We start from the raw sequence: 26372 nt of genomic DNA, 5'->3' as shown, positions 1-26372 counted from the left end.
ATGAGGGACAGGGTCACTGGCTAAGGCTTGGAAGACTAAGCAGAGCCAGGCCTGGTTAGTACCTGGAGGAGCGACCATCAGGGTAAAACCAGGTGCAGAAGGTCACGGAAGGAGCCCTGAGGAGGGGCGGTTGGTGAGAAGGTCACGGAAGGAGCCCTGAGGAGGGGCGGTTGGTGAGAAGGTCACAGAAGGAGCCCCGAGGAGGGGCAGTTGGTGAGAAGGTCACAGAAGGAGCCCCGGGAGGGGCGGCTGGTGAGAAGGTCACAGAAGGAGCCCCGAGGAGGGGCGGTTGGTGAGAAGGTCACAGAAGGAGCCCCGGGAGGGGCGGCTGGTGAGCAGGCCTGGGCGTTGGGCTGAAGATTGTCGGACAGGAGGAATGGTGGAAATGGAATGGCGGCGCGCACAGACGCAGCGGCTTTGCTTCTCCCAGGACGGTGCTATTTACGTTTAATGTTAATGTTATTTGTACTGGACTCATGGGAGCTTGCAAGATCACATTTCGTTGTTCATGTACTTGTGCATTGTACAATGACAATAAAAGTTGAATTATTATTATTATATTTGTATAATTTCATATATATGTATTTTTTTATATATCTTAATTTATTATATATATGTTACGCCCGGAATTTCCACGGGGTTCTGCGGTCAGGCGCCGGAAGTCCTGGATAAACTGCGGGAAATGGGGTTTCCGCCAAAGTTACGCCGGCCGATCGGGAGACACCCGTATGGAAATTCCCGCCGATTGTATTTTTCAGGCAGACGCGAGCCGCCATATTGAAAAGTTGTAGAGTCGAAGGCAGTGGAATGAAAATGAAGCACGATGGAATAAGAATAGTTTTATTACAATGTACAATTTACCACATACTTCTGTGTTTTATAAGGAACAGAAGTGACTGGAGATATATTAGAACAGTTTCTTTTCAAAGAATGGGATTTGTTCTGTAGGCAGCTGGGCGGGGAGGAGGCAATCACTGGCGCACACTCCAACATGGAGGATCAGTGAAGGACCTTTCACTCCAGCGGGACCGTGTAGTCAAACAATCAGCAACTGGTCGAGGAATGTCGCCGCTTAACACGGGAGAGCGGAACCTTCCAAATCTGCTGTTCCTCGGAGAGAGAAATGGGTACAAAAGATTTCTTCGAAAGCTTAAAAAATAAATTAAGATTGGTCAGGATTTCACGGCCTCTGGGATGTTCTTGCTGTCTCTGAACGGACAGGGAGCGACAGTGTTCCTTCCGGTGTTGCGCAGATGTAAGGCGCGATCTGTCAAACCTCACTAGATGGTAGAACTGGTCAGACAACAAATCTGGTCATTTGTGGACCATCATCAGAAAAAATTACCTTGAAAACTTCTAAATTATTCTGTTTAAAAATAGAAGCAGGAGTAGGCCATTCAGCCCCTCGAGCCTGCTTCGCCATTCAATAAGATTACGGCTGATCATCGACCTCAACTCTACTTCCCCGCCCGATCTCCATATCCCTCGATTCCCCTAGAGTCCAAAAATCTATCGATCTCTGTCTTGAATATACTCAACGACTGAGCCTCCACAGCCTTCTGGGGGAGAGAATTCCAAAGATTCACCGCCCTCTGAGTGAAGAAATTCCTCCTCATCTCAGTCTTAAATGGCCGACCCCTTATCCTGAGACTATGCCCCCTGGTTCTAGACACTCCAGCCAGGGGGGAAACAACCTCTCAGCATCTACCCTGTCAATCCCCCTCAGAATCTTGTACATTTCAATGAGATCACCTCTCATTCTTCTAAACTCCAGAGAGTATCGGCCCAATCTACACAAGCTCTCCTCATAGGACAGCCCTCTCATCCCAGGAATCAATCTCATGAACCTCCTGAGGACGGGAGCCTTCCACCTATCCAGTCTGGTCTGTACCAGACTCCTGTCCCACATAATGTGGTTGGCTGGTGGCGCCCTGAGAAGTGATAAGAACATAAAGACAGAAGAAATAGGAGCAGGAGTCGGCCATTCGGCCCCTCGAGCCTGCTCCGCCATTCAATGAGATCATGGCTGATCTTCTGCCTCAACTCCATTCACCGGCCCTATCGCCATATCCCTTGATGCCCGTACTAGTCAGAAATCTATCGACTTCTGTTTTGAATATACTCAATGACTGAGCCTCCACAGCCCTCTGGGGTAGAGAATTCCAAAGATTCACCACCCTCTGTGTGAAGAAATTTCTTTTCATCTCAGTCCTGAATGGCCGACCCTTTATCCTGAGGCTGTGGCCCCTGGTTCTAGACTCCCCAGCCAAGGTAAGCATTCTCCCAGCATCCACCCCATCAAGCCCTGTAATAATTTTGTATGCTTCAATGAGATCCCCTCTCATTCTTCTGAATTCAAGAGAATACAGGCCTAGTTTACTCAATCTCTTCTCATACGACAGCCCCGCCATCCCAGGAATCAATCTTGTGAACCTTCGTTGCACTCCCTCTATGGCAAGTATATCCTTCCTTAGGTAAGGAGAGCAAAATTGTACACAGTGCTCCAGGTGTGGTCTCACCAAGGCCCTGTATAATTGGAGTAAGACTTCTTTACTCCTGTACTCAAATCCTCTTGTAATGAAGGCCAGCATACCATTTGCCATCCTGATGGCTTGCTGCACCTGCACATTCACTTTCAGTGACTCATGTACAAGGACACCCAGGTCCCTTTGAGCATCTGTATTCCCCAATCTTTCCCCATTTAGGAAATACTCTGCCTTTCTGTTTTTTCTACCAAAGTGGATAACTTCCCATTTATCCACATTATATTCCATCTGCCATGTTCTCGCCCACTCACTGAGCCTGTCGAGATCCCCTTGAAGCCTCTGCACATCTGGCCACTCGGCCATAATACAGTCACATTGAAGGACATGGCCCATCGCCCACCTTCTCGGGGAAACTAAGAATGGGCAATAAATGCCGGCCTTGCCAGCGACACCCACATTTAAAAAATAATGCTGAATTTGTAGAAGACGTGGGGTTGGCCAGAGTTGGAGTATTGTGTGCAATCTGGGCATTTCAGTAACAGAAGGATCTAGGAGCCAATGTGATGGGGACAAGGAACATTCATTGGCGTGATACCAGGAAAGAGAGGCTATTATGTCAATAAGACCCGAAAAATTGGGGCTCTTTTCACTTGAACAGAGAATGTCCAGGATCTTGTAGAGGTTCTCGAAATTCTGAAAGGTTTTTGAGTGGGTCAATAGCGAGAGGTTGGTTCTGCCAGATAGTGAATTAGTAATCAGTGATCAGTAACAACATTCACTCCCTCCACCACCGGCGCACCGTGGCTGCAGTGTGCACCATCTACAAGAGGCACTGCAGCAACTCACCAAGGCTTCTTCGGCAGCACCTCCCAAACCCGCGACCTCTTCCACCTAGAAGGACAAGGGCAGCAGGTGCATGGGAACACCACCACCTCCAAGTTCCCCTCCAAGTCACACACCATCCTGCCTTGGAGATATAATCGGCCGTTCCTTCATCGTCGCTGGGTCAAAATCCTGGAACTCCCTCCCTAACAGCACTGTGGGAGCACCTTAACCACACGGACTGCAGCGGTTCAAGAAGGCGGCCCACCACCACCTTCTCGAGGGCAATTAGGGATGGGCAATAAATGCCAGCGACGTCCACATCGGAGGAATGAATTTTAAAAAGAGGGCACCGACTGAGGATCACGCGAAGGAGGAAGAAAGAATATTCCTTTTCCCACACAAACATGGAATGCTTTACCGAGACCGGCATCTATATTATTGCCCCTCCCTCCAACAACACCGAAACACCCATCCATATTATGGAGGCAAGGCGGGCGGATGGAGCTGAGATACAGATCAGCCATGTGAATGGCGGAACAGGCTCGAGGGGCTGAATGGCATTGTTCCTACGCTCCGCTGGTCCTGCCCAGGAACACGTAAGCTCGCTCCTACAGCCCAGGAAGGAGTTGTCCCATCTCAACATTTCTTACAGTTCAAAGCAAAGCGGCCCCTGCAAATCCCTCGGATTCAGTCCCAGGGCAACTTATCACGACGGGGTCAGCTGTTACCCCCAACGGAGATTGGGGCGGTTCAGTCCTGTCCTTGGGTCCGTACACGAAATAAAATGGCGGCCCCGCTTTCTGCCGCAGGTCTTCCTTGACCACCTGAGGGCAGGAGTCTTCCTCCAGCAGCTGGTAAGCGTCACCCCTCACCGCGAAGAGGCCGTAACTCTCCGGGTCCGGCACTTCGAACTTCTCGGCGCAGGCCTTCCGCACCTCCGTCACGCTCATGTGGGCCGGAGCCAAGATGGTGGCCTGGTCCGAGCAGGGCTCCCGTAGAGAAACGTGGAGCAAATCCTTTAGGACAAGAGGAGAAGATTGAGTTAGAGTTAGCCTTTGCAACATCACATACCGCCAACGGTTCGCGCCTCAGTTCACGGTAAGGATGGGTAGATCCCATCAGTTCTCACGAGAGAGACTCAGGTTTGGGCACCGTGCCTCAGGAAGGCCTTGGAGGGGCTGCAGCGGAAATTCACGCAGAAATGTCCGAGATTTTTGTCTCTGGCCCATTTTAGGCGTGCGCCGTGGAACCTTGCGGCTACATGTGAAGTATAATTCGCCGCTCCCGCTCCCACTCTGACCTCTCCGTCCTCGGCCTCCTGCACTGTTCCAACGAAGCTCAACCTAAGCTCGAGGAACAGCACTGACATGAATCAGTCATTCATGAAAGAAAGACTTATGAAATAATACTGAGCGACCTGTGGGTGGCGCTGTCCAGGGAGAGTATAAATACTCGGGCACGGGCCCAGCTTGCGCAGGACATTCTTAACAGGAACTAGTGAAGGACACAACTAGACCGCCATGTTGTAAAACAGTTGATTAAAGCTTTGTTTAACGCTTAGAACAAGTGACTAGTAGTTTTCTTACATCAAGCACCTCATCTTTCGATTAGGCACTTTACAGTCTTCTGGACTCAACATCGAGTTCAACAATTTCAGATTATAACCTCTGCCCCCTTTTTCCCAGATGTCAGCTGTTGATGATTCTGCCATTCCCATTTACATCTCCTCTAGAACCATCTTTTGTTTCTTAACTTGTCCCGTCACCGTCTCCTCTCGCCTCGCACCATCGTCCCTTTTGTCTCTAAGTCTCTCCTTCCTTCCACCCTATCACAGACCTTCCCTTTTGCTCTTTCCTCACCTCCTCCCTTTCCCTGCCCCCGCACCTGCTTAAAAACCTGTTACATCTCTAACTTTTTCCAGTTCTGACAAAGGGTCATCGACCTGAAACGTTGACTGTTTCTCTCTCTCTTCAGATGCTGCCTGACCTGCTGAGTGTTTCCTGTTTTTATTTCAGACTTCCAGCATCTGCGGTATTTTGCTTTTGTGTGAAGTTTCAATCTCTGTTCCCATTAATCTGCGCATATCTCAAGTGGCTGATTAAACAGATCTTGGTATTCTGATTTAAGGCTTATTCCTCCAGTGAGGCAACAGTGCCAAGAACAGCCCAACTTTCCAAAACTCCAGGACAACCCAGTGAGTAAGAAATGTAGGTTTGAGTTACCTGGGCATCGTGAGGTGGATCGGCCAAAGTTTGAACCCCTGAAATGGTCTATGACCCCTGGTTTGGACAAGGCTGGCCAACTGGATGTAGCTCAACCCCATCTGCGACTTTGTCCAACAGCCAGAGACACCACAATGGTGTGACAATCACAGTCCCTGTATTACACAGTGTTCACAGCACAGAAACAGGCCATTCAGCCCAACTGGTCCGTGTCGGAGTTTATGCTCCACACCAGCCTCCTCCCACCCTCTCTTCATCTCACCCCATCACCATAACCTTCTATTCCTTTCTCCCTCATGTGTTTATCTAGTTTCCCCTTAAATGCATCGATACTATTCGCTTCAACCACTCCCTGTGGTAGCGAGTCCCACATTCTCCCCACTCTCTGGGTAAAGAAGTTTCTCCTGAATTCCCTATTGCATTTATTAGTGACCATCTTATATTGAGGGCCCCTAGTTCTGGTCTCCCCTGCAAGTGGAAATATCTTCTTTACGTCTACCCTATCGAACCCCATCATAATCTTAAAACCTCTATCTGGTCACCCCTCAGCCTTGTCTTATATGCAGAAAAGAGCCCCCAGCCTGTTCAATCCTTCCTGATAGGTACAACCCCTCAGCTCTGATATCATTCTAGTAAATCTTTATTTGCACCTTCTGCAGTGCCTCGACATCCTTTTCATTATATGGAGACCAGGGCTGTGCAGCACCGTAGCCCCCGGTTTAGGGAGGGAATTCCAGAGTGAAGGTACGGCCGGCAGAGGTGGAGGGCTGAAAATTGACAAGAGGCCAGAATCGGAGGAGTGCGGAGGTCCCGGGAGGGTTGTAGGGGCTGGAGGAGGTGACAGGGATAGGGAGAGAGGGCGCAAGGCCGTGGAGGGATTTGAACACAAAGGACGAGAATTTTTAAATCGAGGCGTTGCCGGACCGGGAGCCAGTGTAGGTCAGTGAGCACAGGGGGTGATGGGCTCCCAGTAACTCCACTCCAGGGGCAGTATAGTTGTATGCGGAGCCCCACACTGCCAGTGAGACCCACCTGTGCTGACCGCCTTTTGGACTGGGTGTGATGCAACGTCCTTCTCCTCCTCCACTGGCGAATCGAAGACTTGGCCTCGTCACTTATCTGTCGGGTTAGCAGCCTGGGCTGGAAGTTGCTAATGTGGTACAGGGCCCCAAACATTGTCGTTAAATAATATCCACCTGGACAGGGAGTGAAAACAAGGATGTTCAAGAACAGGTAGAGGTTGTTCAGTTCATCCAGCCTGCATTCCGTTAACATTTAAACCTATCCCTGAGCTCTACTTTAGACCATTCCACTGCCGAGGCCTTACCCTGCTCAAACTCAAGGCCTTAACTAAGGCCTTGCTCTATCTAATACTGACAACAGTTCTGACGAAGGGTCATCGACCTGAAACGTTAACTCTTGTTTCTCTCTCCACAGATGCTGCCCGACCTGCTGAGTGTTTCCAGCATTTTCTGTTTTTATTTCTATCTAATACTAGGTTGAAATCAAGTCTTAATTTAGCCCTTAAAGAAATACTTGCATTTCTATAGCGCCTTTCACGACCACCGGATGTCCCAAAGCGCTTTACAGCCAATTAAATACTTTTTGAAGTGTAGTCACTGTTGTAATTTAGGAAACGCGGCAGCCAATTTGCGCACAGCAAGATCCCACAAACAGCAATGTGATAATGACCCAGATAATCTGTTTTAGTGATGTTGGTTGAGGGATAAATATTGGCCCAGGACACCCGGGGAAAACCCCCCCTGCTCTTCTTCGAAATAGCGCCATGGGATCTTTTACGTCCACCCAAGAATTAAATATATTCAAGAAGGAGTTAGATATATTTCTTAAGGCTAAAGGGATCAAGGGATATGGAGAGAAGGCAGGGACAGGGTACAGGAAACTTCGCGATATCCAGCACCGACGGGACCGAGCTGCTGCCGATCTATCAAAACTTCCGGACAGACCAGCGCTAATGTTGAAGGATACGGAGGTTTTCATCTCCGTATCTGACAACAAACACTGTTGCTTAGCAACAGCTTGTAAACACTCGGCCTGTACCTTGGAAGCGTCTCTGAAGCTGTTGCTAAGCTACAGAGATGCTTTCCAGAGCCTGACTGTTAAAAAAAAATGCTAGGAGAAGAAAAAAAACCTAACCAAAACGGCTGCTGATTTCTGCCGTTAGATCGAGGTTTCCGGACATACAACCTCCGGATAAACCAAAGTTTCCTGTACTGAATTTGGATGATCAGCCATGATCTCATTGAATGGCAGAGCAGGCTCGAGGGGCCGAATGGCCTACTCCTGCTCCTATCTTCTATGTTTCTATGAGAGAGCAGACGGGGCCTCGGTTTAACGTTGCATCCAAAAGACGGCACCTCCGACAGTGCGGCACTCCCTTAGCACTGCAAGTGTCAGCCTAGATTTTTGTGCTCAAGTCTCTGGAGTGGGGCTTGAACCCACAACCTTCTGACTCAGAGGAGAGAGTGCTGCCCACTGAGCCACAGCCGACACTAACAGAGTGACACTGAATTTACAGCGCAGGAACAGGCCATTCAACCCAACTGGTCTGTGCTGCTGTTTATGCTCCACACGAGCCAAATTCTAGGCCTTAACTGAACCTCCTCTAATTCCAGGTCTAAACCCAAAGTTGAATCTTGGCCAAAACAAAGCCTTAACAAAAGCTTTCTCTAATTCTACCTTTGAACCTCAAGTATATCTTACTGATTGATTAAACTCCATGACTCAATCCATAAATCGATTCCCGGTTAAATGGAAATAAAAATCGGGACAGACGTAAATCGGGCGGCCGACTCGCTGTCACCTATTTTACACAATCGCACAAAGTTCAGGATCTACCCCAGTGAGAGGGAGGGAGGGAGAGAGGGGAAGAGAAAGAGGGAGGACGAGGAAGGGTGAGAGGGAAAGAGGGAGGTTGAGAAGGGAAGAGAAAGAGGGCGGGAGCGAAAGAGGGAGGAAGGGAGAGAGGAAAGAGGGAGGAAGGGAGAGAGGAAAGAGGGAGGAAGGGAGAGAGGAAAGAGGGAGGAAAGAGGAAGGAAGGGAGAGAGGAAAGAGGGAGGGAGGAAGGGAGAGAGGAAAGAGGGAGGAAGGGAGCGAGGAACGGAGAGTGAAGGGAGCAGCGCTCGTGGAGAGTGCACTGTGAGAAACCACATGCGAACAGCCTGTTACTAAGCCCGTGTTGCCCGTCGTTGCCCGTGTTGCTCGCCCTACGAACAGGACTCCCTCTTTCCCTTCAGTGCCACGAGCCCATTAACCCAGTGAAATCTGGGGTTTTGAAATCGGAGAAGACTTGGGCATCAGCGGCCCATCGGGGACTTAGCAAAGCCTGGGATTGCATGCTGTTGTGGAGTATAATGTGGCTGTATTTTAGGAGATAGATGGATTTGCTTTACCTTCACCCTGTAGCTGGTTTTGGTCTAGAAGCTCCATCATGTATTCCACATCGAGGGAGAGGTTTGTAATGTTGCTGCTTGCCAGAACGTAGGTCAACACAGGTAGGAAGTCATCTGCTCCGTAAGGCTTCCCTGTAACAGAGAATTTGGGTAACGTTATGTGACAGAGCAGCTTGTATAATAGACATGTAGGAGGGTGTCACACCTCCAGAGGATTACAGGATACCGTAAACTACAGAAACGGAGGCGAGGTCTGAGGAAATCTACATGATATAAGGGGTTAATTTCAAGTGCTTGCTGGGTAAAAGTTTTCAGACTTGACACTGGGCAAGTGTCGATGTGTAACTAGAGCTATTGCACGTACTTGAACTACAGCCAAGAACAGATGTCTGCCCACCTAATGAGAATGTAGAAGTGAAATAATGAGTTCCTTTGATGTACCAATGACCTGATAACTTGTGACCATAAGCAAAGCTAGCCTCCCAATATATGATTAAAGAGGACCTCCGGTTACACGATTCATGCCCTGTTATAGATTAACGGTTGACTTATGTGTCCAGGATCCTTCTGTCAATATGTTATTTCTACCTGATGATTAATCTAAAATGTATCCTGATAGAGGAACAAAGGAATGTCAATCAAACTTGTTTGTTACACTGTATAAATATGGAACGCTTACGCTGTATCATTGGAATAGTAGCCTCACCCCTTGAGTAGAGGTGCTGATTCCCCTTGCAAGAAGTGAAATAAAAGGCCTGTCCGTCTGATGAATCCAAGTGTGTATTGAGTCATTACCCAGAGCTAAGAAGTAAGGCACTTCTACAGGTCCAGAGTACGGGACATGACCAAGGTTGGAAAGAGCAGGAGAGACAATTAGCTTCTTCCTGTGAAAGAAAGACTTGCATTTCTATAGCGCCTTTCATGACCACCAGACGTCTCAAAGCGCTTTACAGTCAATGAAGTACTTTTTTAGAGTGTAGTTACTGTTGTAATGTGGGAAACGCGGCAGCCAATTTGCACACAGCAAGCTCCCACAAGCAGCAAGGTGATAATGACTAGATCATCTGTTTTTAGTGATATTGATTGAGGGATAAATATTGACCCAGGACAATTGGCCAGGATATGAGATGCTTAACACCAAGAATTTCCTCTGGGGTTCCCCCACTTCGCCAGCGTAACTCTGGCAGATGTTCGGTGGAAACCCCGAACAAAAAGGGCAAGAAAGCTCAAAGAGGCCTGTCGAGCCCGCCCTGCCAGTCGATCGCGTCAGTCCGCACGCGGTTCAACCAGTCTTTGTTCCCGCTGAATTTTTTTTTTTTCCATGCGCGGTCCCTTTAATTTTGCAGCGCTGAGCGGCCGGGCAGGAGCGGCATCTTCCAAAACGGAGCAGCCTGCGCGGGACCTCCCGATTGATGTGCGGTGGCGCCCCCGCGCACCTTAGGGAGAACATTAACCCGACCGTACCATCTCCTGGGAGTGGTTAAAAAAAAAACCCCAGAAAATCCTGGAAAATCTCCGCAATATTCCGTTCTGACTCCATAAGACAACCAAGCAAAGCACGAGACCAGGGTTGCCTGCAATTCATCGCGGTCTTGACTAACTGGCATCTTGCCTCCGATATGTCCTCTTCTCTCAGACAAGGACCACAGCGACTCCATCCTCACTACACGTCCTCTATAACTCTCCCCCCCGCCCCCCGCTCTTCTTCTAAATAGCGGCCGTGGGATCTTTTACGCCCACCCGAGAGAGCAGACGGGGGCCTCGATTTAACGTCTCATCCGAAAGACGGCACCTCCGGCAGTGCGGCACTCCCTCAGAGACGTTAAGCCGTCTGCCCTCTCAGCTGGATGTGAAAGATCCCGCGGCCACTATTTCGAAGAAGAGCAGGGAGGGGCGGGGGGGGAGTTCTTCCTGGGGCCAATATTTGTCCCTCAACCAACATCACTAAAAAAAAAAGCCAGATGATCTGGTCAGTATCGCATTGCTGTTTGTGGGATCTTGCTGTGCGTAAATTGGCTGCCGCGTTTCCCACATTACAACAGTGACTACACTTCAAAAAGTACTTCATTGGCTGTAAAGCGCTTTGGGAGGCCGTGATAGGCGCTGTAGAAATGCAAGTCTGTCTTTTAGTGGGAATTTGAACTGGGGGGCGACTGTTTTCAGGAATCTGGTATTACGTCGGGTGCTGCTGTTAACCACTAGGCCACCTTGAAAAGAGGCTTTATGGCTCCTTAGAATCAGAGGACGGTTACAGCACGGAAGGAGGCCATTCGGCCCTTCGAGCCCATGCCGGCTCTCTGCAAGAGCACTTCAGCGAGTCCCACTCCCCTGCCCTTTCCCCGTAGCCCTGCAAATTTCTTTCCTTCAGGTACTTATCCAACTCCCTTTTGAAAGCCGTGATTGAGTCAACCTCCACCACCCTTTCAGGCAGTGCATTCCAGATCCTAACCACTCGCTGAGTAAAAATCTTTTTCCTCATGTCGCCTTTGGTTCTTCTGCCAATCACCTTAAATCTGTGTCCTCTGGTTCTCGACCCTCCCGCCAATGGGAACAGTTTCTCTCTCTCTACTCTGTCCAGACCCCTCATGATTTTGAACACCTCCATCAAATCTCCTCTCAACCTTCTCTGCTCTAAAGAGAACAACCCCAGCTTCTCCAGTCTATCCACGTAACTGAAGTCCCTCATCCCTGGAATCATTCTCGTCAATCTTTTCTGCACCCTCTGCAAGGCCTTCACATCCTTCCTAAAGTGCGGTGCCCAGAATTGGACACAATACTCCAGTTGAGGCCGAACCAGTGTTTTATACAGGTTCATCATAATTTCCACACTTTTGTACTCTATGCCTCTATTTATGAAGCCCAGGATCCCGTAAGCTTTTTCAACTGCTTTCTCAACCTGCCCTGTCACCTTCAACCCCCAGGTCTCTCTGTTTGTGCACCCACTTCAGGATTGTACCCTTTAATTTATATGTTCCTCTCCTCATTCTTTCTACCAAAATTCACACTTTTCTGCGTTAAATTTCATCTGCCACGTGTCCGCCCATTCCACCAGCCTGTCTGTGTCTTACTGAAGTCTATCGCTCTCCTCCTCACTGTTCACTACACTTCCAAGTTTCGTGTCATCTGCAAGTTTTTGAAATTGTGCCCTTCTCACCTGATGTGCCAGTCATTGCTTCATAAATAAGCTTGCAGGCCTTCAGGAGTTGAGCCACCTTCTTCCAGGGTGAATAGGCCGAGTGCATGGCGTTGAGTCTCTGCTGGATCTTTTCCAGGCCCACGGCATCGGGCACGCCGGCCATCACGCCCAGCTCTGCCAGGCTCTGGCTCTGCAAGACCAGCTGGCTGTCCTTCAGCTTCTTCAGGGAGCCGTCCTTGGTATGGAAGTCGAGGAGGCTCGAGTAGATGTGGTCCCGTAGAGGCTTCAAAACGCACTTCAGCAAGGACTTCTCGATGACTGCGTCTGAGAGAGAGAGCGAGAGAGACACACACACACGGTCATGAGGAAAACCTTCTCTGGGAGGACTCCATTAAGGCTGACGTTATAAAACTCACTACGCACATGGTTCGAGCATAATCAACTTGTTGTCTCCGGGTTTGCGGGCGACGCGGGGCTGGGTGGGCGTGTGTGCTGTGAGGAGGGGAGGTGCGGCGGGGCCTGGGTGTCCTTGTGCGCCAGTCACTGAGGGTGGGCGGGCGGTTGAGGGGGCGGGTGGTGTGTTGGCCTTCGTGGCAGGAACAAGGATGTCTTGCTGCAGTTGTGCAGGGCCTTGGTGAGACCACACCTTGAGTATTGTGTGCAGTTTTGGTCGCCTTGTCTGAGGAAGGATGTTCTTGCCATGGAAGGGGTGCAGCAAGGATTCACCGGACTGATACCTGGGATGGCAGGAATGATGTATGAGGAGAGATTGGGTCGATTGGGCTTATATTCGCTGGAGTTTAGAAGAATGAGAGGGGATCTCATTGAAACTTCTAAAATTCTAACAGGACTAGACAGACTTGATGCAGGGAGGATGTTCCTGATGGCGGGGGAGTCCAGAACCAGGGGTCACTGTCTAAAGATAAGGGGTAAGCCATTTAGGACTGAGATGAGGAGGAATTTCTTCACCCAGAGAGTGGTGAACCTGTGGAATTCTCTGCCACAGAAGGCAGTTGAGGCCAATTCATTAAATATATTCAAGAAGGAGTTAGATATATTTCTTAGGGCTGGGGGGATCGGGGGATGTGGGGGGGGGGGGCAGGGACAGGGTACCGAGTTTGGATAATCAGCCATGATCTCATTGAATGGCGGAGCAGGCTCGAGGGGCCGAGTGGCCTACTCCTGCTCCTATCTTCTATGTTTCAGAACATGGAGGTCTAGTTGTACTTCACTAGTTCCTTGTCTTACAAAATGTCCCTGGGCAAGCTGGGCCCACGTCCGAGTATTTATACTCCTTGGACGGCGCCACCAGCTGGCCGTCCAGCGTTATTTCATGAGTAGTTTCTTTATGATGATGAGATTTATAACAAAGGCCACTACTCAAGTATTCCCCATGAGAAAGTCATAGAGTCATAACGGCACAGAAGGAGGCCATTCAGCCCATCGAGTCTGTGCCGGCTCTCTGTAGAGCAATCCAGTCAGTCCCATTCCCCCGCTCTATCCCCGTAGCCCTGCAAGTTTATTTCCCTCAAGTGCCTATCCAGTCTCCCCTTGAAAACATCGAGTGTCTCCGCTTCCACCACTTCCGTCGGCAGCGAGTTCCAGGTCCTCACCACTCACTGTGTAAAAAAGTTTTTCCTCACATCCCCCCCTGTATCTCTTGCCCAAAACCTTAAATCTGTGTCCCCTAGTCCTTGTACCCTCAATTAGTGGGAACAGCCTTTCCCCGTCTAGCCTATCCAAACCCGTCACAATCTTGTACACCTCTATCAAATCACCCCTCAACCTCCTTTGCTCTAATGAAACCAAATCCAGCTTCTCCAACCTGTCCCTGTGGCTAAGATCCCCCATCCCCAGAACCATTCTGGTAAATCTCCTCTGCACCCTCTCGAGGGCCTTCACATCCTTCCTAAAGTGTGGTGACCAGAACTGGACGCAATACTCCAGTTGTGGCCTAACCAGCGCTTTATAAAGGTTCAGCACAACTTCTCTACTTTTGTACTCAATACAGGTAGACTATCCTTTATCCGAAAACCTCGGGACCAGCCGTGTTTCGGTTTTTGGAAAATTTCGGATTTCGGAAGGTGGGTCGGCGGGGGTCCGTGGGGGGGTCGGCGGGGGTCGGCGGGGGGGTCCGCAGTCGTGGCTTGTCCGTCGCTGCTAGCCTGGAATGCAATGAAGTTCTGCATTTCCACCAACAGGTCGTCGTGCTCGGTCGGAACAGGGGCCGGCACCGCCGCGGGCTCAGAGCTCTCGTTGCTTTCGAGCCTTTGGAAGAGAGTCAGGTGGTTCCGCGGGGGGGTCGGCGGGGGATCGTGCGCACGACTTACGCTGACCCTCTGCTCAGCGTAAGTCGGCGGGGGTCGGCGGGGGGGTCGGCGGGGGTCCGTGGGGGGGGTCGGGGTCGGCGGGCGTCCGCAGGGGGGTCCGCGGGGGTCCGCGGGGGGGGTCGGCGGGGGTCGGGGTCAGCAGGGGGGTCGGCGGGGGTCGGGGTCGGCAGGGGGGGTCGGCGGGGGTCCGCGGGGGGTCGTGCGCCACTCTGGTCATGTCGTGCGCACGACTTACGCTGACCGAAAAAACCTTCGGTTTTTAGAGGGTTTCGGTTTTCGGAAGTTCGGATAAAGGGTAGTCTACCTGTACCTCTATTTATGAAACCCAAGACCCTATATGCTTTGTTAACCACTCTCTCAATATGTCCTGCCACCTTCAGGGACCTATGCACATTAACTCCCAGGTCCCTCTGTCCCTGCACACTCTTTAAAACTGTGCCATTAAGTGATCTAAACAGGCAAACCCAGGTCATTGTCACTGTATCTGGACTGATGAGGACATTCAGAGAGCAATTGCAACTGCTTGTAAATTTCAGGCTCCAGGTCAGTGACTGGCTTTCTTTCTCAATTTTTTTTTTTTGAGAGAGCCCCTTCCCCAATTTTTTCCACTGGTCTCTTGGAGCTGGGAACTCTGAGTGGGTTCGGAGTCCTCAGGTGCCAGTTGCCCACTGCTCTGGAGTCGTTCTTCAGGCCCAGTGAGGGTTAAACAGGCCATTCGGGCAGGGGTGGCATCACAGGTGAGCCGAACCGTGTTCTCACCTGACCTGCACACCCCAGCGGGAGTCACTAGATGGCAGTCCGGACGAAGAAGCCTGGCCAATTTTGCCCGTTCCTAAACCATTGAAACCAACAGTAAAATCTCCAGACCAACTCTTCAGAAAAAAAGCCAAAGATGTTAAGGGGAAATAGTTCTCCCAAATAATTAACTATGGAACAAATTACAATCTAGTGTACTGAAACAACAAAACTACAAACCAGGGTCTCATAGAATCATAGAATGGTTACAGCACAGAAGGAGGCCATTCGGCCCGTCGAGCCCGTGCCGGCTCTCTGCGAGAGCACTTCAGCTAGTCCCACTCCCCCCGCCCTTTCCCCGTAGCCCTGCAAATTTTTTCCCCTTCAGATACTTATTCAACTCCCTTTTGAAAGCCACGATTGAATCTGCCTCCACCACCCTTTCAGGCAGCGCATTCCAGATCCTAACCACTCGCTGCGTAAGAAAGTTTTTCCTCATGTCGCCTTTGGTTCTTCTGCCAATCGCCTTAAATCTGTGTCCTCTGGTTCTCGACCCTTCCGCCAATGGGAACAGTTTCTCTCTATCTACTCTGTCCAGACCCCTCATGATTTTGAACGCCTCTATCAAATCTCCCCCTAATCTTCTCTGCTGTAAGGAGAACAACCCCAGCCTCTCCAGTCTATCCACATAACTGAAGTCCCTCATCCCTGGAATCATTCTGGTCAATCTCCTCTGCACCCTCTCTAAGGCCTTCACATCCTTCCTAAAGTGCGGTGCCCAGAATTGGACACAATGCTCCAGTTGAGGCCGAACCAGTGTTTTATACCTGTTGGCCAGGCTTGGATATAGGCCTCGCGGAGTCTTATGAATGAAGCTTAAATTATGACTTGAATGTGGGCTTTGTAGAGTGTTATCCATGAGGCCCAGATTATGGCTTGGATATGGGCCTAGTGGAGTCTTGTAAAAGGGACCAGATTAATAAACAAGACTGGAAAATTGGGGAAGGGGCTCTTTAAAAAAAATTGAGAATAAAGAGAAAGAAAACCAGTCCCTGACCCGGAGCCCGAAATTTGCAAGCAGTTGCAATTGCTCTCTGAATGTCCTCATCAGTTTAGAATTGGAACTGTTCAATATGAGTAAGAAACCCAGAGTTTGCTATTCTCTCAAACAAGGTTAGCCAGTTTATTTTAAATCCTTAAAAACATCAGGGGGGAAAAATTTGGTTGATTTGCGCGTCCCGTTAGTGCCCTAAGGGGGCACTAAGAGGGCACAAAGCAGCTAGCGCCTGGGCGCGGTGCCGCTAACACCTCCCGCGAAATTCAGCGGGAGTTTAGCGGTGGCGGTAACTGTTAGCGCCCCGTGGCGCTGCGCCTCCAGTGATGACGTCATCGCCGTGCGCAGCGCCCCGCTCGAGACCCGGCCGCGATCTTCGGTCGCGCCCCCTGGCTTACCACTGGACGCTATGTCCGATGGGGTCGGTGGGGGGGGACATACATGCGGCTGGGGCAGCGCAAATTAAAGGGGAGGTGCCGGGCGGCCATTTTTGTTGCTGGCCACCTGCCAGCACCTGCCCCCGCGGAGTGCCGGCACTCCGACCCCTGGTGGCCCAGCTGAGCCCCGGGTTGCGCTGCGCTAGGCCCCTCCCCATCCCTTCTTGGGGCGCTACTAGAGAATTTCGGGCGCGGGGCACTAACTTTTTCGGGGCGCGACCCGATTTTGCCCCCCAGAGGAGTAATACCAGACCTCGTCACACGGTGCCACTTCCCCTCCCCTGAAAGGGACCAATTTCTCGGCACCTGCCAGCCCTCACTTGACGAGCACAAATATAAAAACCTTTATCGCTCGTGCTCCTCCTGAAAAACTCAAGATTCCGACTATTTGCCAAAGTGCCGCCTCTTCTATCGCTCTTGGTAACCAAACGCCGCGACTGGTCGGACCCTTCCGGTCAACAGGGGCATCAGAGGGGTCGGGTGATCTGCTGAAACTTGGGTCGCCAACTCCAGTTGGGCGAATCCCTGGAGGTCTCATCACATGACCTCTCACCTCCAACCGCCCCCCACCCCAACAAACAGCCTTCCCGCAGCCCCCTCCACCACCCCGCCCTCCAAATTTTTAATTGGAAATTGAAAAAAAACCTCATAATTATGTCTGAAGAAAGGTTGAGCAGGTTGGGCCTATACTCATTGGAGTTTAGAAGAATGAGAGGTGATCTTATTGAAACATATAAGATTCTGAAGGGGGCTTGACAGGGTAGATGCAGAGAGGATGTTTCCCCTCGTGGGAAAATCTAGAACTCGGGGGCACAGTCTCAGAATAAAGGGGCACCCATTTAAATCAGAAATGAGGAGGAATTTCTTCTCTCAGAGGGTCGTGAATCTTTGGGATTCTCTTCCCCAGAGAGCTGTGGAGGCTGGGTCATTGAATATATTTAAGGTGGAGATAGACAGATTTTTGAACGATAAGGGAGTCGCGGGTTATGGGGAGGGGGCAGGGAAGTGGAGTTGAGGCCAAGATCAGATCAGCCACGATCTTATTGAATGGCAGAGCAGGCTCGAGGGGCCGAATGACCGACTCCTGCTCCTACGTCTTATGTTCTTATGTATTATTTATTGCCCTCTAGGATTTTTTTCTCCCTGGATTTTTGCTCGCAGCTGTGTCCCGGGAGATCGATCTCCAATTCCTGGAGACTCCAGGGCAATCCTGGAAGGTTGTCGAACCCCCTCCCCCCGCTATATTTAGACTTGCCTTTATAGCTTATATACGCAGTGCGGCTTCAAGGTTGGCCGCTCAACCGTCAGATGACGTTCGTGGGCAGGAAGTGAATGAATGAACACGTGTTTCTATCTGTCCAGTAACGTGACTTCCAGGAAAACCACCAGTTTCTTTGCAGCTGTGCCCTGCGGCTGCAGAAGACCAGCAAAAGCTGGCAACTCAAATATAGACCGGTGACAAGGCCAGCGACTTTTGTTTGTCATGTCATAGAGGCCGTCAATATAAGCTAGTCACCAAGAAATCCAATAGGGGAATTCAGAGGAAACTTCTTTACCCAGAGAGTGGTGAGAATGTGGAACTCGCTACCACAGGGAGTGGTTGAGGCGAATACTATCGATGCATTTAAGGGGAGGCTGGACAAGCGTATGAGGGAGAAGGGAATAGAGGGTTACGCTGATAGAGTTAGATGAGGAAAGACGGGCGGAGGCTCGAGTGGAGCATAAAGGCCGGCATGGACTGGTTGGGCCGAATGGCCTGTATCTGGGCCGTATGTCCTGTGTAATCCTATGATTTCCCCCCCACCCCCCAAAAGGCTGAAATAAAACAGAAATTGATGTATTAGTTCACCGTAAACCCATCCTCCCTGGCCCAAGACCGCACAAAGTGGAGGAGAAGCATCCGGGAAGGCGCCGAACGCCTCGAGTCTCTTCGCCGGGAGCAAGCAGAAGCCAAGCGCAAACAGCGGAAGGAGCGCACGTCAACCCAAGCACCCCACCCACCCGCCCCTTCAACCACCGTCTGCCCCACCCTGTGACAGAGACTGTAGGTCCCGGCATTGGACTCATCAGTCACCTGGGAACTCATTTTTAGTGTGGAAGCAAGTCATCCTCGGTTCTGAGGGACTGCCTAAGAAGAAGAAACCCATCCTCACTAATTAAGACACATGGAAATAAGCAATTGCACCAGAAGTGTAGTAGGACAGGAACTTAAGATGCAGTTATACCCTTATGTGGCTCGGAGTCTAATGTTGTCCGATTACGCTCGTTGTGAAGCCCCTCGGGATGTTTCTCTACCTTAAAGGCGCTAAATAAGTACAAGTTGTGGAGAAGAGCAATGATGCGGGGCCATCAATATAAGATAGTCACTAATAAATCCAATAGGGAATTCAGGAGAAACTTCTTTTCCCGGAGAGTGGTGAGAATGGGGAACTCGCTACCACAGGGAGTGGTTGAGGTGAATAGCGTAGAGGCATTTAAGGGGAGGCTAGAGGGAGAAGGGAATAGAGGGTTACCCTGATAGAGTGAGATGAGGAAGAATGGGAGAACATAAGAAATAGGAGCAGGAATAGGCCACTTAGCCCCTCGAGGAGGCTCGAGTGGAGCATAACATAGAAGATAGGAGCAGGAGTAGGCCATTCAGCCCCTCCAGCCTACTCCGCCATTCAATGAGATCATGGCTGATCACCGGCATGGCCTGGTTGGGCCGATTGGCCGGTTTCTGTGCGGCACATCCGATGTAATTCTGTGTAAAATTGCTGTCAACTGTGATTACCTGTATTGCACTCCTCGTGGTCAGACAGGTCTAGGATGCGGGTGAGCTCCGAGCTTTGCAACAGGTAGTTTCGGAGGCTGGTGATCATGTGGTGGACCCCCTGCAGCATCTCGGTGCTGCTCGCTTGCTTGTCCTTGTTCTTGGTGGTGTAGGCGATGAAGCCCTGCACGAGGCTGCCGAAGTAGGAGCCCTTGTCCTGCGCCAGCTCCACGATCTTGTTCCTGATCCGGCGGTCCGTGGACACGAGGCCGGTGAAGGCGTGGCTGACGGCGGACAGGCGGTACCTGACCTTGTCGGTGAGGGTGCAGGAGTGCCGTTTGTGCTGCTGCTGTTGCTGCTGCTGCTGCTGCTGCTTCTGCGCCGAGCTTGGCCCGTCGCTCTCGTCCTCCATGCTGCTGATCGACAGCGAGTCCAGCTCGGAGATGGGCGGCAGCGGTGGGCTGTCGCAGGCCAAGAGGGAGGTCTCCGAGTGGGACTTCTTGAGGGTCACCGGCGTGCCCTGAACGCCCCCTTCCAGCCAGGAGGCGCGGTAGTGCGCCGGCAGCGTGCGGCTCTCCCGCGCTCCCGTCTCCATCCCGGCGCTCCGGGGCCTCGCTCGCTCTTCCTCCGCACTCTTCCGCTGCGGAAGATCGGACTCCGAGTCGTCGCCCCAGCTCCAGGCAGCGCGGCGGGTGAAGTTCTTCCTCCTCAAGGCTGTCAAGGCGTGGTCCGAGGCGGTGTCCTGCTCTGTGCCAGAGGTCGGACCTTCAAACAAAGCACAGGAGTCAGAATCATTACAGAGGTCTTTAAGATTATGAAAGGGTTCGATCGGGTCGACGTAGAGAAGATATTTCCACTTCTGGGAGCGACCAGAACTAGGGGCCTTAAATATAAGATAGTCACTAATAAATCCAATAGGGAATTCAGGAGAAACTTCTTTACCCAGAGAGTGGTGAGAATGTGGAACTCGCTACCACAGGGAGTGGTTGAGGTGAATAGTGTAGATGCATTTAAGGGGAAGCTGGATAAACACATGAGGGAGAAAGGAATAGAAGGATATGGTGATGGGGTGAGATGAAGAGGGTGGGAGGAGGCTCGTGTGGAGCATAAACACCGGCACGGACCAGTTGGGCCGAATGGCCTGTTTCTGTGCCGTACCTTCGATGCAATTCATGTTGCAACCTGTTAAACATAAGAAATAGGAGCAGGAGTCGGCCATTCGGCCCCTCGAGCCTGCTCCGCCATTCAATGAGATCATGGCTGATCTTCTACCTCATCTCCACTTTCCTGCACTATCTCCATAACCCTTGATTCCCTTAATATTCAAAAATCTATCGATCTCTGCCTTGAATATACTCAACGACTGAGCCTCCACAACCCTCTGGGACAGAGAATTCCAAAGATTCACCACCCTCTGAGTGAAGAAATTCCTCCTCATCTCAGTCCTAAATGGCCGACCCCTTATCCTGAGACTGTGACCCCTGGTTCTAGACACTCCAGCCAGGGGAAAACATCCTCTCAGCGTCTACCCTGTCAATCCCCCTCAGAATCTTATATGTTTCAATGAGATCACCTCTCATTCTTCTAAACTCCGAAAGAGTATCGGCCCAGTCTACTCAATCTCTCCTCATAGGACAACCCTCTCATCCCAGGATTAAGTTGCCCAGTAGGAATTGGGTTGAGATGTACACTGGGAATTGTGTTAGGATTCCCAGCAGGAATTAGTTTGAGGTGACCTTAGACTCATTTCACATAGGACTTCTGCCGCTGACAGGCGGAACAAACTTTCATCCAACTCTCTGTGACTTCAAGCCCAAGATGCACAGAGTGCCAACTGACCACCCCCCCAAACTCTCCGATGGGCACCTCCTTTAAATCAAAACCGCAGAAGGCTGGTTACCTTTAAATATTTCCTCTTCTTCTTCCAAGCTTTTTCCAGAATCCGACCTGTCGCTGCCCGTCCTCTCCGCCGCCTCCTGGGGCTCTTGCGGAGGAACGGGGCTGGCGTCGCAGCTCGCCGACGGTTTCCGGCATTTTGTCGCCAGTCTGGAGTGCCTGAAGGTGTGCCCCCGCACAGGCGTCTGGGCGAACCAGCCCTCTCCGTGCTCCTTCAGGAAAAGGGGGTTGATGAAGAAGAGCGCCCCGTTCTCCGCCCTGACCTGGATGGAACACATCGGCAAGTGCTGCTGTTTCAGGAGCTCCAAGGTTGGGTTGACCTCCATGACATTGCTGCTGGTTCCCTGGCAGAACCCGTCCTGCTTCTGGTTGAATGGCGAGTCCCAAAACACTGGACGGAAACAAGGAAGAGATTCATTGAGACAAACAGTTCCACTAAAAAAGACAGACTCACATTTCTATAGTGCCTTTCACCACCTCAGGATGTCCCAAAGCGCTTTACAGCCAATGAAGTGCATTTTGGAAGTGTAGTCACTGTTGTAATGTAGGAAACGCGGCAGCCAATTTGCGCACAGCAAGCTCCCACAAACAGCAACGTGATAATTGACGTAAGAAAACTACTAGGCACTTGGCCTAAGCGTTAAACAAAGCTTTAATCAACTGTGTTACAACATGGAGGTCTAGTTGTGTCCTTCACTAGTTCCTGTTAAGAATGTCCTGCGCAAGCTGGGCCCATGCCCGAGTATTTATACTCTCCCTGGACAGCGCCACCCGCAGGCCGCCCAGTATTATTTCATAAGTCTTTCTTTCATGAATGACTGATTCATGTCAATAATGACCAAATAATCTGTTTTAATGATGTTGATTGAGGGATAAATATTGGGTCAGGACATCGGGGAGAACTCCCCCTGCTCTTCTTCAAATAGCGGCCGTGGGATCTTTTACGTCCAGCTGAGAGAGCAGACGCGGCCTCGGTTTAATACCTCATCCAAATGACGGCACCTCCGACAGTGCGGCACAGCCACTGGGCCGAGGGAAGGTTTGGAAGCAAAATCTTTGAATGTTTTAGGGTTTTCCATAAACCTTCAAAAATGATTCCGAGTTTGCATCATTTACCTTATTGTCCCGATGGATTGGCCGTGAATGCACCGGCCTTTCTTAACGTATTGATATATTCCAACCAGTAATAATGTGGTCTTCCCGCTTGGCCTTAAACCCTCTATTTAAAGGTGACGAGCAGCCCAAAGGGCAAGTGAGCATGCCCACCTTGTAAAGGCTCAGACACTTGGGTGAGCTGCAGGAGGCAGACTGCTGGCTGCGCAACACCAGCAAGGATTCATTGCCCGGGAGAGGGGGAGGGAGAGAGAGAGAGGAAGGGAGAAGGGGAGGGAAAGGGGGAGGGAGAGGGAGGAAAAGAGAGCTGGAGGGAGAAGGGGGAAGAGAGAGAGGGGAAGTGAGAGAGGGAGAAGGGGGAAGGGAGGGAGAGAGAGGGGGAGGGAGAGAGGTGAGAGGGAGGGGGCGAGAATGAGAGAGAAGGAGAGAGAGGGGGAGGGAGAGATAGACAGGGAGAGAGAAGGAGAGAGAGGGACAGCCGAACTCTCTGCAACAACTGAGAATGAGCTGGGGTGAGAGTGATGAGGAGGAAGCACAAAGCAGGAAACAGACTCGAATGAAAAGAAATCACACGGGCTGAATATGAAACTGATCAGAAAGGAATAGCGTCAGACAGACTCACTGATGCCGAGCACCGAGATCTTCCCCAGCTCCTCCCTGTTGGTCGTGTGTAAGATGGCCGGTGGCAGTTTCAGGCGGAAAGGCAGGACATCTCTGTGTAGCAGAGCAGGAGGAGTGTGTTAGCCCCACAGCACTGGGAGTCAATGCAACCAATATAACAGTTCCTTATTTCACTACAGGGCTTCCTGTTTTTGTAATTATAAGACATGTAAAGCTCAGCGTCCTATTTTTTTTTTCCTGATGGCTCGTCACCCTACAATAACGTGGTCAAAGTGCTTCTTCATTCCACACCTTGCTTGCAAGCGCTGAGAAACCGCAAGGTGTGGAATAAAGAACCAATTCGACCATGTTATTGTAGGGGGCTTGAGACTGGGTGACGATCTGACATTTACAAAATCTGCCAGTCATTTCCTGACAAATGCTGACTGTTTCTAAACTAGTTAGAGCAACTTATAGTTCAACATTTGAGATAACAGATAACATAGAAACCTAGAAACATAGGAGCAGGAGTCGGCCATTCGGCCCTTCGAGCCTGCTCCGCCATTCAATATGATCATGGCTGATCCTCTATCTCAATACCATATTCCCGCTCTCTCCCCATACCCCTTGATGCCTTTTGCGCCTAGAAATCTATCTATCTCCTTCTTAAATATATTCAGTGACTTGGCCTCCACAGCCTTCTGTGGTAGAGAATTCCACAGGTTCACCACCCTCTGAGTGAAGAAATTTCTCCTCATCTCAGTCCTAAATGTCCTGCCCCGTATCCTGAGACTGTGACCCCTCGTTCTAGACCCCCCCCAGCCAGGGGAAACATCCTCCCTGCATCCAGTCTGTCTAGCCCTGTCAGAATTTTATACGTTTCAATGAGATCCCCTCTCATTCTTCTAAACTCTAGTCAATACAGGCCTAGTCGACCCAATCTCTCCTCATACGACAGTCCTGCCATCCCAGGAATCAGTCTGGTGAACCTTCGCTGCACTCCCTCTATGGCAAGTATATCCTTTCTTAGGTAAGGAGACCAAAACTGCACACAGTACTCCAGGTGTGGTCTCACCAAGGCCCTGTATAACTGTAGTAAGACATCCTTGCTCCTGTACTCAAATCCTCTTACAATGAAGGCCAACATACCATTGGATGGTGAACGGACTTTTCGTTATCCTGATTGGATGCTTCTCGACTGTCAGTCAAACCGCCTTTATCCTCAATCTCTGATACTTTTTATAACGAATGAACAAAGGATTTTTTTAATGATTTTTCTCCCGGGGGTTTTTTGCCCACTGCAGAGTCCGGGAGATGAATTTGCAATTCCCGGCGACTCCAGGCCAACCCTGGAGAGGTGGCAACCCTCTGAGGGAGGCCTGGTTTTTCCCCAATCAGCCTTAGATTACTAATATAAATGCTCCTCTTACCTGCTCACACAATAATAACCAATCAGCTGGAAAATGCTGCTGAATCCCAGATATGAATGTTCTAGATAGAAAACTGTAAAAAAATAAATAAATAAACTGGAGTCAGTTCCCACAATTGAGCAACTCTGTTAATGATAGGATCATAGAATGGTTACAGCACAGAAGGAGGCCATTCTGCCCGTTGAGCCCGTGCCGGCTCTCTGCAAGAACATCTCAGCTAGTCCCACTCCCCCGCCCTTTCCCCGGAGCCCTGCAAACATTTTTTTCCTTCAGGTACTTATCCAACTCTCTTTTGAAAGCCGCGATCGAGTCTGCCTCCACCACCCTTTTGGGCCGTACAATCCAGATCCCAACCACTCGCTGCGTAAAAGAGTTTTTCCTCATGTCGCCTTTTGGTTCTTCTGCCAATCACCTTAAATCTGTGTCCTCTGGTTCTCGACCCTTCCGCCAATGGGACCAGGTTCTCTCTATCTACTCTGTCTAGTCCCCTCTCTCCTAATCTCTCCTAATCCCGAGAGGGATAGAATTGAACAGCAGGGAAATTATGTCAAACTTGTATCGAACCTTGGTTAGACCACGCTTGGAGCTCTTGTGAACAGTTCAGGTCACCATATTATAAAAAGGATATAAAGGCACTGGAGAAGGTGCAAAAAAGCTTTGCAAGGATGATACCAGAACTGAGAGGTTATATCTATCAGGAAAGACTGAACAGGCTGGGGCTCTTTTCTAATAGAGGTTTTTAAAATTATGAAGGGGGTTCGATAGGTAGACATAGAGAAGATGTTTCAACTTGTGGGGGAGACCAGAACTAGGGGCTATAAATATAAGATAGTCACTAATAAATCCAATAGGGAACTCAGGGGAAACTTCTTTACCAGAGAGTGGTGAGAATAGAAACATAGAAGATAGGAGCAGGAGTAGGCCATTCGGCCCCTCGAGCCTGTTCCACCATTTAATGAGATCATGGCTGATCATCCAAACTCAGTACCCTGTCCCTGCTTTCTCCCCATATCCCTTGATCCCTTTAGCCTTAAGAAATATATCCAACGCCTTCTTGAATATATTTAATGAATTGGCCTCAACTGCCTTCTGTGGTAGAGAATTCCACAGGTTCACCACTCTCTGGGTGAAGAAATTCCTCCTCATCTCTGTCCTAAATGGCTTACCCCTTATCCTTAGACTGTGACCCCTGGTTCTGGACTCCCCCGCCATCGGGAACATCCTTCCTGCATCTAGTCTGTCTAGTCCTGTTAGAATTTTATAAGTTTCAATGAGATCCCCTCTCATTCTTCTAAACTCTAGCGAATATAAGCCTAATCGACCCAATCTCTCTTCATACGTCATTCCTGCCATCCCAGGTATCAGTCTGGTGAATCTTCGCTGCACTCCCTCCATGGCAAGAACATCCTTCCTCAGATAAAGTGACCAAAACTGCACACAATACTCAAGGTGTGGTCTCACCAAGGCCCTGTACAACTGCAGCAAGACATCCTTGTTCCTGTACTCGAATCCTCTCGCTACGAAGGCCAACATACCATTTGCCTTCTTAACCGCCTGCTGCACCTGCATGCTTACCTTCAGCGACTGGTACACAAGGACACCCAGGTCTCGTTGCACTTCCCCTTTTCCCAATCTATTGCCGTTCAGATAATAATCTGTCTTCCTGTTTTTGCCACCAAAGTGGATAACCTCGCATTTATCCACATTATACTGCATCTGCCATGCATCTGCCCAATCACCCAGCCTGTCCAAATCATACTGGAGTTTCTCTGCATCCTCCTCACAGCACACACACGCCCACCCAGCTTTGTGTCGTCTGCAAATTGGAGATATTACATCTTGTTCCCTCGTCTACGTGGAACTCGCTACCACAGGGAGTGGTTGAGGTGAATAGCACAGATGCATTTAAGGGGAAGCTAGATAAACACATGAGGGAGAAAGGA

At 50.3% G+C, this 26372-nt stretch overlaps 1 protein-coding gene across 1 annotated transcript in view; it reads right to left on the bottom strand.

Annotated features, from left to right (window-relative positions):
- Window positions 1-826: 826 nt before the first annotated feature.
- LOC147096699 (ras and Rab interactor 3-like) overlaps window positions 827-26372 on the bottom strand; it is a 41475-nt gene continuing 15929 nt past the window's right edge. The window contains 9 exon segments of the mRNA XM_085973296.1: window positions 827-4327; window positions 6566-6729; window positions 8947-9078; window positions 12101-12406; window positions 19412-20155; window positions 21291-21677; window positions 23022-23113; window positions 24430-24502; window positions 25546-25551. Of these exon segments, the coding sequence (XP_085829422.1) occupies window positions 3965-4327; window positions 6566-6729; window positions 8947-9078; window positions 12101-12406; window positions 19412-20155; window positions 21291-21677; window positions 23022-23113; window positions 24430-24502; window positions 25546-25551 (2267 nt within the window). The 3' untranslated portion in view covers window positions 827-3964.

The sequence above is a fragment of the Somniosus microcephalus genome, chromosome 34, assembly GCF_052327205.1.
Source record: "Somniosus microcephalus isolate GS21.2 chromosome 34, FLI_Smic_1.0, whole genome shotgun sequence".
Lineage (NCBI taxonomy): Eukaryota > Metazoa > Chordata > Chondrichthyes > Squaliformes > Somniosidae > Somniosus > Somniosus microcephalus.
This window is presented reverse-complemented; position numbering and strand designations above follow the sequence as displayed.